The sequence below is a fragment of the Enoplosus armatus genome, chromosome 23, assembly GCF_043641665.1.
Source record: "Enoplosus armatus isolate fEnoArm2 chromosome 23, fEnoArm2.hap1, whole genome shotgun sequence".
NCBI classification, from domain to species: domain Eukaryota; kingdom Metazoa; phylum Chordata; class Actinopteri; order Centrarchiformes; family Enoplosidae; genus Enoplosus; species Enoplosus armatus.
This window is the reverse complement of record NC_092202.1, coordinates 2509825-2523233: the sequence shown is the minus strand read 5'-3', so window position 1 is coordinate 2523233 and position 13409 is coordinate 2509825. Positions and strand designations below refer to the sequence as shown.

Here is a 13409-nt window from a genome sequence, read left to right as displayed (position 1 = left end):
GCTTTAAAAACTATTCTGATTTATCTGACATGATTTTATTTAAATACGGACGTCGTGAAAGACTCAGTGTCAGTTAACTTTCAAGACCGTTACCTGGTTGTTACGTGAATCTGCCTCCACGTATCCTTAGGCTGAAGGGAGTTTGCAGGAATCCTCCAACAAGACCTGACAGAGACCAAGAATCCAACCTCACCCTCCCAACCACAACCTCTCTCTTTCTTGAACACAGTCAGAAGCTTGGGGTGGGGGGGGGTGGGGGGGGTAGCATGATTAGTGCTTAACAGCCATCTTGTAAAACTGCAACTGTTTTTGTACAGGTTCAATATACAAGATGAAATGTGTTAATTTGTGGTGGGTATATTTTGTTGCTAGCTGTTTTCCTCTGTTTCCAGTCTTTGTGCTAAGCTAAGCTAACCAACAACTAAGCAGTAGCTTCATATTAGAAACATTTCCACCTGAGCTGAGACCCTCACAGGCTCTGAATTAGTGGTGAAGGAGGTTGGAAAGTAAACGCAACTGTCCAGTTAACATCAGTAAGATTGTTTCTACAGGGATTAATCGTTCCGCTGTCTTTGACCTCAGTTAGCGTCAGACATCGAGAGAACGATCATATCAGGAATCAGGCGTTTCTCTAATTTCATGTTTGTGGTTATTTGTGAAATCGTGAGGTTGTCAGAGCCACAGTTTTCAGACTTGTAGCCAATTAAATAGCCTATTTTAAATGTCAATATCACTATTCAAAGATACTGTTTTAGATTTTCTTGGATTGCACTTCAATAGGTCACGCAGCATCTATAATGTAGCTTACAATGAAGAAAATAATTCATCCTCGTGTAATATATTACTCCCTTTAATGAACAAAAAGTACTTTTTTCATAGAAAAACTTTTTTTGCTGTACAGAGAAGCCCACAGGTCATTTTTACATGCAGCACAAATGAAGAAAGACATGTTGGTATTTGACACACGTGTTATTGAGCTCATCCACATCACAATCCCATGTAAAAAAACAAAAACAAAACAACATATATTAGTTAAAGTCAGACTTGGCTTTGTTGGTGCATCATTTCATTTAACGTTGTAGTCTATATACAGATACCCAAATCCACACACACACACACACACACATATACAGACACTGCGATGTAATCTGACTTGTCATCCACCTCTCTTGCATCACTTTATGTCCATCAGTGAACACATCCATCCATCCTTCATCCATCTCCCCTGAGTTTGTGTCTTTGATGATCCTCCAGGCTTCCCTCCCATCTACTGCCCTCCTGATCCAGTGGTATCATCACTATCAGCTCCTTGAGGAGAGCCTGGCGTTGATCCCCCGACCGACCCTTCCTCTCTCCCTCCTCCGCCTGCTCTCCTCGCGGCCTTCCCCTTCAACAGGTGACTGTCGGGGTGAAGCGAGTGGAGGTGGATCAGCAGCTCGTCCTGAGTTCCCGCCGTGTGGCCGCACTCCTCGCAGACGTACAGCTTGTTGCGTCGCTCCTTGTAGGCGTACTTCTGGGTGACGCTGTGGATCTTCTTCATGTGGGACTCCAGGGAGCAGCGCTGGGTGAAGGCCTTGTCGCAGAGGGTGCACTTGTAAGGACGGACCCCTGTATGAAAAATGGAAAAATGTCATATGCTTTCTTGCTATCTTCACATTTATGCAAGTGTGTGTGTGTGAACATGAAAGTGTGTAGCTACCTGTATGTGTGCGTACGTGTCTCTTGAGGTCAAAGGTGTCGTTGAAGCCTTTGCCGCAGAAGCTGCACAGGTGTCTCTTGGTCTCGTTGTGACACTTGACGTGTCTGTTTAACATCCGCTGGTGATGGAAGGTCTTCTGGCAAATCTAGATGCAGCAACAACAAGATCAGAATTAAAAAAAATGATGTCACACAATAAGACGTGTCATTACTGTAAAACATCAAAATGAAAACATTCTGGATTTCAGTTTCAAAGCTTCATTATCGTTGACGTACCTGGCACACAAACGCTCCTGTCGGCCCGGTCGACGAACTCTGACTCTGACCTGTTGATCTGGTCACCATGGAGACCGCTTCCAGGGGGGCAGGGGTTGTCGTCAAGGCAACCGGCATCACAGTGGCGCATGGAGTTACGGATGGCGGAGAGAGGGCAAGAGGCGAGGGAACGGGCGGCAGCTCGCCTGTAGTCACCTGTGGTGGAGAGGGAACAATGATGCTCATGTTCATTTTTGGTCAAATAAACAATCCAAACTTCTCTTCAACAACAAGCAGCAAATGTTCTCAGTTTGAAAGATGTCTAAATATTTAGTTTCGTATCCACAAAATCCACAAAAAGTATACTGAAAAAGTTCATAAAACGCTCTCCACTATGCTTCGCTGTGTGAGTCACTTCTTGTTTCCTCACCTTGATTTTGGACCGGATGTATGTAGGGGCGCCCTGCGCCCTCCTTCTGACCTCTGACCTCTCTGCCGCCGGGCTGTGCGGTCGGCCCAGCATCGTGCTGGACGGCAGCTCGGCGTGCGTTAGCGTGTCGGAGAGAGACTGCTTGGTGAGGCAGAGCGGCGTCGTCTCGGCAGGGCTGGCTTCAGCTTCCATCATCAGGACGGATGGAGGGAAGATGGAGACTGGAGGGAGAGAGAGGAAGAGTCGGTGTCACCTTTTAAGTCTCTTTGTAAACCTGCGATAATTCATTTTGTTTGGCAACTTGGGGAGCGGAAACAAGTTGGAGTCTTGTTTCTGGCCAGCTAAGCTAAGTGTTAACCGGCTAGTCGCTAACTATGTCTGTCTGCTGTTAGCAGGTAGTGTACAGTTCGTTTTTAGGTTTTTATTTTTCTCTGAAAACAGCTTCCTGCTGCTCTGCAGAGTCTGAGAAAATAACCTCGTCAGGGTCATTTTGGCTTGGAGACCTGTTTTTGACAAAAAGCCTGAGCTACAAACAGTGTGTGTGCGAGTGAGTTAAAGGACGTGCACCAGGAATGGAGGGTCTAACTAAATACATCACTGAGTTGCATTATGGGAAATGTAGGATCCAGTGTTTTTGTAGATAAACGCATTACTGCAGCTTCTTCTGTTCTTTTCTAATGTCTCTCCCCAGCTTTATGGAAGTGCAACACTAACTCACCAGACCGCTGCTTTAAAAGAGAACATTTTGATTACTAAATCATTCCTGTCCCTAAATGAGCTTCTGTGCGGGTGCTCGCTGGTTTATACAGTAGCAGATCACACCATACTCATTGGTAAATCATGTAATAAAATAGACAGAGGAGGAGGTGAGAGACGTGTCAGAGAACAAGGGAAATGGAAAGAGAAAGAAAAACCGGGGTAGAAATGTCACAATAAGCAGCCTGCACCGCTTCATATTTGCACAATCTCTCAATTAGCAAACACGCAGGGTTAAATAGGTGTATGTATTTGTGTGTGCAGGTGTGGGTGTGTACATGTTTGGCCTATTGTTAAGTGCGACTTATTTTGCACGCACACACATGCCTCACACACACACACACATACACACACACACACACACACACACAATTGCCATTGCAGTTAGACTCGTCCGACCAGACAGTCTTGCAGCACCAGCTCTGTACCTTCCTCAAACAATCCACCTCCGCAGGGGTGGATGCCTCTGTGTGTGTGTGTGTGTGTGTGTGTGTGTGTGTGTGTGTGTGTGTGTGTGCACAGTATGACAAAACACCACTCAAAAGAGGGATACAGAGAGAGAGAGAGAGATGCACGGCCTATTGAAACCTGTAGGGCCTCCAACATACAGGTGTGTGTGCACGTCTTTGTGTGTGTTTTCAGGCAGGTGTGGTCCAGCCCGGTGAAGACAACGAATCAGTTGACTCTGCAGGGCCTCAATCAGATAAAACACAAATGCGAATGCAAATGTGGCCCCCGCAGTCTGCCATAAAGATGAAGAGACATAACAACCCATCTGTAAACCAGCGGAGTTAACGGTACGCTCCGTTCATACTGTGAAGGCCTCAACAGCTGCCTCCTTTCATATTTCACTCACAGCGGATCTTGTTAATGTGTGTGTGTGTAGTTTGTCTGAATCAAATACAGCTCAGAATTACTATTTAAACAAGGAACTGCCTGACAAACGAATAAAGATAATGCCAACATTTTGCTCTTGGTACCAAAAAAAGTAAAGGCTTATTGCATTTTTTAATAATGTTCCTGAACTACTGCTACTTTTTAGTATTTCAACACTGTATTTAATCTTCCTCATGCTAATGATGCAAATGTACAGATTTTATTAGGGAAGCAATATATTTTCTAGTTCACAAAATATCAAAATAGTGAAACATATCCACGGTGACTTCTTCCAATACCCGTTTTGTCCGTCCAACAGCCAAATATATACAAACAGAGTAAAGTTGCAAATCCTCACATGTGAGAAGCTGCAAACATTTGACATATTTGCTTGATGAACGACTAAAATGAGTAATTAATTATCACGATTTCTCAACATATTTGACATTTATTTGGAATTTAAATATCTATCTTAGACTTTACTAATAAAAAGAGGACTTGAGACTCCCTGAAGACTTGTCTTGACTGTTTTGACCCGTAAAATCTCAGTACAATGAACAACAAACAAACACAGTGGCATGCAGGCGTTGGGACGACTTGGTCTCAGGTCTGTGAAGAACAGCGTCAACTCGATTTATGAACTTTTTTCAGCTTTCAACTCGAGTTTAGTGTCTCGCTTGAGGACACTTCAAGATGTGGACGAGAGGACCCGAGGATTGAACCGTCAACCACGCAAAGGTTAAAGGTCGCACAGCTCCACTGACCTGAGCAGCCTTCAGTTTGTGCAGAGAGCTTGTGCCTCTTGTGCCCTTTCATTATAATCAATAATCTATATATCAGCACAGGCTCATAATGTCGCTGCAAAGTCAATATAGCCGCGTGTCCTGCAACGATATATTGCACATGAAGGATGTTTTGTCAGGGAAATCTGATCTTATTTAATGGTTCATTTACAAACTGTTGAGCAGATCATTTCAGTATATTTCTCACGTGTTTTTAAATGATTCCTGTGTGGTGATAGTTTCTGTGGCGACGGCTGCTGGCTGGACATTTAATCTCATCTTGTATTGTTTGTTCACCCCTCCTTCCCCCTCACCAATGAATGAAATGTGTGTGTGTGCTTAGGTAAGTCTGTGTGTGTGTGTGTGTGTTTGGGAGGTGGGGTGAGGGGGTTCAAAATACCCCAACTGTTGAGGGGGGGGGGGGTTGTTTTGTTCTCACTTCTTTAATATTTTCTTTCTATCCATTTAATGTGGCTCAGCTGGGAGAAAGAAAGAGTCAACAATAGGTAGATAACTTTCTCAAACACAGGGTGTGAGTGTGTGTGTGTGTGTGTGTGTTTGCTAAAGGCGTTCTATCTGCAGCAGCAGTCTGTTGGGTCCGTTACATTTCCTCCCATCCAATAAACATTAACCTTGCAGCAGCCTCAGGTTAGACCAAGAGAGGAAACCCTCAAACCCACAAACATAATCAGCTGACTGATAAATCGGCCGGCTGATATTACGGGCCGGCGTTAGCTTGTCCTGGAATCGTTTGGGAAATACGTTTATTATTATTCGCTTTCTTGCCAAAAGTTAGATGAGATCGATACCGCTCTCATGTTCGTGTGGTAAATATGAAGCTGGTTAGCTTAGCTTAGCTTAGCACAAAGACTGGAGGCAGGGGGAAACAGCTAGCCTGGCCCCATCCAAAGGTTAAAAAAAAAAAAAAATCTGCCTAGCAACACCTCTAAAGCTAAAGCTCACTGATGAACATGTTGAGTGTCATTTGCTTAATCCGTACAAAATCTGTGTAAATGTAAAAATGACAAGTTTGAGTCTCTGCTGCATTGTCTGGCACACCCCCCCCCCCCCCCCCCTTAAAAACCACAAAATAATTTTTTTCTAACTTCTGTTATTGTACAGATTAAACAAATGTTTGTACAGAGTGAGGCTAGCTGTCTCCCCCTGCTTCCAGTCTTCATGCTAAGCTAAGCTAACAGGCCTACAGGATCTACGTTTAAGGCCTTCTTATTAGAACGTCTGTTTATGTTGTGCTTTTATGTTCTGAATTATCAGATGATCAGAACTTGAATACAGATGTGGGTATCACAATATTAATATATTAATGAATTGAAAGATTATCACATCTCTTATACTCGTATCCTCGAGTTGTACTAAAATATAAAAAAACAATTTTGTTTAACTTTTAGATTTTAAAGATAGAAGAGGACCTTTAATCTTGGACTCTTTTTTTAACAGTTATATTGTTATTGTTAATATCATTAATATCAATCTGATTAAACTCAATGTATTTATTGTATTTATTAGCGATGAAAGTAAAGTAAATAGAGGCTGATTTGGGACTGATGATCCATCAGAAACAGGCCCAGGCACATGTTTGTGGATTAGGAGATAAAAATAAACTCTCCCTCTCACACACACACACACACACACACACACACACACACACACACACAGAGATATAAAAAACTGTCGAAACTGATGACATTTAACTGGCCTGTTTCTGAGGGCAATTACCATACCTGTGTGTGTGTGTGTGTGTGTGTCCTTCTATCACCCACACACAAGAACACACGTCAGGCAGGTACATCAAGTAACGGCACATACCAGAAACTGTAGCCGAGACCGTTGTTGGGTTTGGTGAGGAGTGTTAACGATGCGTAATTACGCGCCTGACGCTCCGTTTTTGATGCTACCGATGGGTTCTCATGGCAAAGTGGATATTTTGATTAAAGAAATGTGACTTTTCTACAGCGGATTCTCATTTTGAGTGTTGTTGGTAAACGATGACTAAAGGTTAACCAACAGCTCTCAGAATCTCATTGAGTTAAATAAGTACATTTGTCTGTGCGTAAAATGTAGCTTCCAAAAGCTTCAAATAAATCCAGAAATGCCTTCATGCTTCTGTTCAGATTATTCTATATTATCTGACTGGATTAGTTGTTTCTTAAGTCTTTTTACGCGCTTTAAAAACCCCACCTGGAGATGCTGCTCCGGTTTCAAACACCAGAGAGGATGTAAAAGTCAATGATTAAAAGTTAACGGTGATGAGATGTGGAGGGAAGGAGACACAGGGGGAGAGAAGGGGGGAGGGGGGGAGAGAGAAGGAGAGCCACAGAGAGGTTTAGGGTGTAGTCCGTTACTTGTTATCTGATACCGACGTGGTCTTACAATAAAAACTCCGCCGATGGCAACAATGGGGATTGTTGTCATGGGGCGAGAGAGACAGAGTTGTTGGGAAAGAGGTGGATTCCTTCAGCTTGTCTTTTAAATGTAAAGTCGGTGGTTAAAACACCGCAGCGACGTCAAGCTCACATATGACAGTTGAGACATGTCAGCTCTTGTTTGGGCACAGAGTCTGGAAAACGTTATTTTCTATTGGACAGAGCACCAGTGTCGAATCCATTTCATGTCTTGTCTCATAGTTTATTTTACTTTAAGGATGTGGGGACAACTTGGTTCTGTACAGAAGATCTGCAGAAATCATCTCCATCAAGGTTCAACCGATGATTCCAAAATCACAACCCTGTAAGAATGAAACCCAGTCTCTTACCAATCAGCCAGAGCTGAACGGCCGGTCGGGATTCTGTATAACAGACCTATATTTGGGCGACACAAGTCAACGCAGTGCTAAGCTGTACAAGGAAGAACCTGCAATCAGGGGTTGAAGGTCGATATGTGAGAAGCAGAGGGCCCTTGTGATATCTCGTTAGGCCGCAACTGTAATGAGCTGATAAATGACAGATATGAAAATAGAAGTGCAAACACGCGGACATGTTGTGTTTCATGTGAGCTTTAACACGTTTGTATGTTTTACAATTAGGGCCTAAATATTTAGGTCAGGATTAAAACTTTCTTTTGACGCAAACTAAACATTTAAATGAGTTAAAAATGCCAAACGACGGAATTACGCAGCGTCACTCCGCATGTTTCACTCTCTCTTCAGGGCCCGCTGTGTTTCCCGTTATTCGGTGGCCCCGGACTGCAGCCGCCCCGTTACAATCACAACCCGACCCCCTCCCCACCCGTCACACTGACATTCCTGGTGGATCCAAAACCGCATGAAATCCCAAAAATCCGTGCGTAAACGCACCCAAAGACGCGTCGGGACCCGCCGCCGCCTTCGTTATGGTCGCTTTTCTTTTTTTTGTAAAACAGCAAATATGGCTCATTACAGCAGCGCGGACTCACCTGGGATGTAGACGTCCCCGCGTTCATGATCGGGGAGTTCACTCCAGTTCCGCTTTCCCGGCGAAACATTCGCCTTTTTCACCAGAAAGGCCCTCGGCATGTTCAAGTAATACCCAAATCCTTTATGGAGGTTTGTGCAGAAGCCGCTTTTCACGACTTGAAGTCAGCTCAAAGTTACAGAAGCAGGAAACCCCACAGTTGGAGGAAAAACATGGAAGGTGTCGGTCCCCTGTTCTCCGTCCTCCGTGCACCTTTCTTCTTGTTTCGAACCGCTTTTACCTCCTTTTCCCTCACACACACACACACACATACACACACACACACACTTTTCCCTCAACCTGATTTTCTTTCCAGCTCCGGAGCAAAAAAGGGTGGAAAGTCTTTCGGCGTCGGGACAGGTGAGTCCGCTCAGGTGTGCCGCCCGGACAGGTAAAGTCGAATATAACCAAACAGCGTCCTGAAATAACGGTAGTGTGTGTGAGTGGGTGGGAGAGCGGGCTGAGAAGAAACACACGGCAGATTGTATCCTGATCACACACACACACACACACACACTCGACAGAGGTGGGTCCAAAAGCAGCACAGGTACTCATTTGAAAAGCAGGAAACAGACGCCAGCGCGCAGGCGCGTCAGAAATAACGGTGACAACAAGCTCGGGGAGAGCCTGGGCAAGGCCTCTGTGTATACCTGCTGAACCGGTTTACCCCTCCTTCCTCCTCCCTGCCTCCACCTCTCCGCCATTCCGCTTTAAGGTGTGGGGAACGGTGGAAATGACAAGAAGAAGAAGAAAAATTGGGGAATAAAGAGTGAGTGAGTGGGGGGGGGGCAGTTATACAACATAGACACTGAAACACACACACACACACACACACACACACGGCATGAACACAACAGTCAAAAGAGCATTATGTTGAGCTCCATCCAGTGAATAGAAACCTGACGCTCATGTGGCTCTTTGACGGATGATGAACTCAGACGGTTGAAGGCAGCTGAAGTTCCTCATCCTGTCTTTTGTTTGAACATTTTCATTTGGGAGAAGACATGAAACTGACATCTCAGCCTGAAACATGTTCGGTGGGACATCTTGTGCATGAGGCCCTTCCTGCAGATCCGTTCACTTTGAATTAACTCGAACATTTAAATGAATAAAACAACATGTGACTGAAATCCAGTCTCACTGCAGACTGTGTTCAGACAGGACGCTCCATCATGAGCATCATTTCTTCTGCTGTGAATTATCCCTCATGGATGTGTTTTCACGTATATTAACAGGGAAGTTTGAGTCTTTCTTTACTATTTGTTTTGCATTCTTTTGCTTTTGCACTGAAGCTCGTCTGCACGCTGGATGCTGCCAGCGGATCAGAGGGGTTTCTGTTGTATTTGCATAATATTGTTGGCGAGTAGCTTCTTTAATTAAGGTGAGTAGACAGAAACCTTTAGGAGAAATTCACTGGTAAAGACTGTAATAAAGCTCGCAGCCTTCTGCGTTCCTCAATAGTGAAAAAGGACTATTAAAATTTTCCAGTCATGGAGTAAAATCAGGCCAAGATCGAACAGATAGCTTTGATTCTTTTTCTCTTTTTGTATTTTTCACTCTTTATTTGGAGTAAAAACTCCCTAGTTCTCAATGCTGCATTTAAATCCTGCAGGAAATATCAGCATCATGTGTGGAATGTGATGAAATGAGCCAACAAGGTGGTAAATTGAACTCTTTACTTTTGACTGTGACACAGACGATTTGTCACTTTACTTTTACACACAAGAACCCTCCAATCAGCCTGAATACATGTGAACTACTGCATGTAGATCGCAACTGAAATGATTAACCGATTGATCGATTAGTCGATCAACAGAACATAAACCAACGCTGGATTAATGGCAACTTGAAGACGTCATAACGGGCATTTTCTGCTGAGTACTGTGGGTTTATATATATAAATACTGCAAGTATCAAAGTAGTTAATTCAGTACAATATCACAGATAAAAAGACCATTATACGCCTGTAGGTGTGTTAATGACTCATTCAGAGATCATTATTTGCCCCACCTTTCCCTCCCTGCTGTGTGTGTTTACCCCCCCCCCCCCCCCCCACTCCTCTTGTCTTTGTAATTAACCCCACACACACACACACACACACACACACACACACGTTTAACTGTGTGGTCATTTTGGACGTTAGCCTCTCATGGGAGGACCCCTCCCCGTCCCATTTCACAGTCGTACGGTCAGATATTATATATACGTATAGTCAGATTTCATTTTTAACCACTGAGTTTTGTTGACTTTGCTTCCTCATTGTTTTTTTCCTTCAAATGTTTGTTTTATTCCTTTTTTTTCTGACTTTACCAAATAAGAACTATTTCATGTTTTATATGTTATGCGCATGAACCAAACTTTATTCATTTTGTTTGCTAAAAAGTCCCTCACAGATGAAGAAATGCACACTGTGTTATCCTACATAATCTAAGAAACAATAGATTTATTCAGGGTTTAGGAGGGTGAATGGTTAACAATCAGTTGTATTTGACTGTTTTACAGCTGGTGACAGAAGTAAGGCATCCTTTTCTGTAGCTTCTGAAACTTGCATCGCTTCAAAAGACATCATCATAAACAATTCCTAAAATGATCAAGGTGATGAAACAGTGTTTTTTAGCCGTCGATGAGGACAAGTTGCCCAAACACATATCTGTCTGCCAAAAGTAGGTCAAAGTAGGTGAGACACACACAGAGTCAATTATAGCTGCATCTCAAAGGACTCAAACCCCCAAATTGTGATAAGAAAAATAGTAGAACCCTGGTACAAATATCATTAAGTGGATCAGGAATATGTTGATGTTTTGTTGGTTTCTAGCATCATCCAGCCTCTGACCCCAGCAGAGATTCTCGTTGCTCTTATTGCTGATTTAAATCCTCCTCTTTGTTTAATATTCAAAGTCATTCAGTTTCTGTTTACTTGAGTCTTTAGATTTGTTTCCACTCCCTCCTGGCGGGGAGTCCCTCAGCGAACTCCTGTGTGCCACCCCCCCCCCAAATTTGCATGTGCAGGTAAACAAAATGTAACGTCAAAAAATAGACACACTTGTGCAGCGTTTGTCAGCTGTTAGGACGAGAGTAATAAGAGGTGTCTGTTGAGAGGAGTGGTGCAGGATGAATGAATGAACGGTATGCCGCCTGGGCAGTCGGAGTAGTTCGGGCAGATGAGCAACCCTCCTCCCTCTTTTCGCGATGTCCTTCCTAAATGTCGCTGACACTATTATCTTTGACGCTATTTATTATTATTGGCTAGGACAAGATGGGGAGGGAAATTCACACACTAGCAGTGTAGAAAGTACTTAAAATGAGCTCCGCCATTACCAGCTGCAACATTAAAGTGATGAACACATTAATATTTATACTTACTATTGGTACTGTGAGTATATTTTGAAGCTTAGAAAGATCTCAAAGCGAGAGGAAAGCCTCAAACATCAGCGTGTCAGTGTTGTGTGCTTCCTCCCTGCGTATAATCAGCCCACACATAGATTTAAGTCAGTTAAAAAAGAGATAAAGATGCAGAGACATGAGAGACAAGGTGTACTTTACACCGGTTCAACCTGATCGACTGCCTCATCTCTCCTCTGGTCTCTTCCACAGTACTGTTAGGTCCTCCTCTGCCTCCCTCTCTCCACCTTTCCCTATCAGAAGAACACAAAGGTTTATGCAAATATATGAGATTAGAGTTGTTATTTTCTTTATCCGGACACCTCTGAGTGGATCGTTGTGTTCATGTCATGTCAAAAAAGAAGCCGTGTTGAAGTTTGGTTGTTGATACCATAGTTAGGTCGGTTTCACCAATGAGAGTTAACTGGTAAGGTAGCATGTCTGGCAACTCATGTTACCATGTTTGCTAACTTAGTTTAGCGTGTTAGCATGCCAACATTTGCTAATTAGCACCAAACTGAGGCTGATGGGAGTGTGATTAGTGTGGCAGGTATTTGGTCAGGAATAAATTACAGGACGAATTGGACATTTGGACCTGATGAAGGCAGTAGATGAAAACACCACGGACAGAAAAGTTTTACGTCATCACCAGAACCTTAAAAATAGAAGAAATGGCTGATATGTGATAGGAGTCTGGTTTTGGACGGTGCCGACCTTTTAGCATGATGTTGACAGAGGGAGAGAGACAGAAAGACAAAGACAAGTGTCCTCACACAGTCTCCTATCACATCTCAGCCATTGACACTTTTTTACCGACCGCCGACGTCATGCCAATAGGTCTGTCTGCATATTTAATTTCTACCAGCTTTGTTTGTAGCAATGGGTGGGAGCGTTCCAGGTAACATACCTGTGTGTGGAGAGAAACACTGGTGTCACAATGTGATAATACGGGTTGTGTGGTGAAGCTTTTTATTGATGGATACAAGCTGAATTTTTCGCAGAAAAGACTCAACGAGCTGGATGAACTGAGGAACAGAGAGGACGCGGTGTTAGCCGTGAGAGTGTTTAAACTCTGTGTCCACTGACCTTTAACAGCCACAAGGCACAGAGCAGGCCAGTCAGGTACTGCAGCCAAAAGATTCAGCAGTAAAACTCCAGTTATGTAATAATTAGTCAGCACCCTGCGAGACACAATTACAGGTGTGTCCATTAAAGCTGCATTAATTGAACAGAAACAAGCTGTAAACACAACACTGACATTTTACCTCCTTTTAAGTCGATATTGTTTGTATTGTTTGTTTCAAATTCGGTGCAGAACTGGGAAACATGTCAGCCAGCAGATCTGAATCTGGAATACTGTCCCTTCTGTATCTGGTAAAACAACGAGAGGACGACAGAGGACTTTTATTCTGAAACAAAAGACAAATTGAGTGCACGATGCAGCAGAGACAAAGCTGATTCAAACTCATTGAGCTCACAGTCGCTTGTCACTTCAAGTCTCGATGATTTATTTTTCAGTTTGTGTTGATGTCATTGACTTTTTCCTTTGAATATGAATTTAATCTAAAATAATTGTGAAGACGTGCATCTCAAACCAGGTACACACAGCAACAGCCTTCTCCAAAGTGTTCATCATAGATTATAAGAAATTATTATTATAGAAATATAGATTTTAGATTATAGATATATTATAGATTCCCAAATCTGCCAAAGTAAATATTCAAACGATAATACAATCGAGAAATTGTGGTGGAAAAAACAGAGAAGGATTTTTTTATTTTA

The 13409-nt window shown here is 43.2% G+C and overlaps 1 protein-coding gene across 1 annotated transcript; it reads right to left on the bottom strand.

The window, feature by feature from the left end:
* Positions 1-834: 834 nt before the first annotated feature.
* ovol1a (ovo-like zinc finger 1a) lies at positions 835-8733 on the bottom strand. The gene is made up of 5 exons (XM_070929987.1): positions 8209-8733; positions 2384-2604; positions 1975-2169; positions 1700-1844; positions 835-1608 (listed from the first exon to the last, which is right to left on the bottom strand). The coding sequence occupies exons 1-5, from the start codon at positions 8306-8308 to the stop codon at positions 1268-1270; spliced, it is 1002 nt and encodes a 333-aa protein (XP_070786088.1). The 5' UTR covers positions 8309-8733; the 3' UTR covers positions 835-1267.
* Between the last annotated feature and the right edge of the window lie 4676 nt (positions 8734-13409).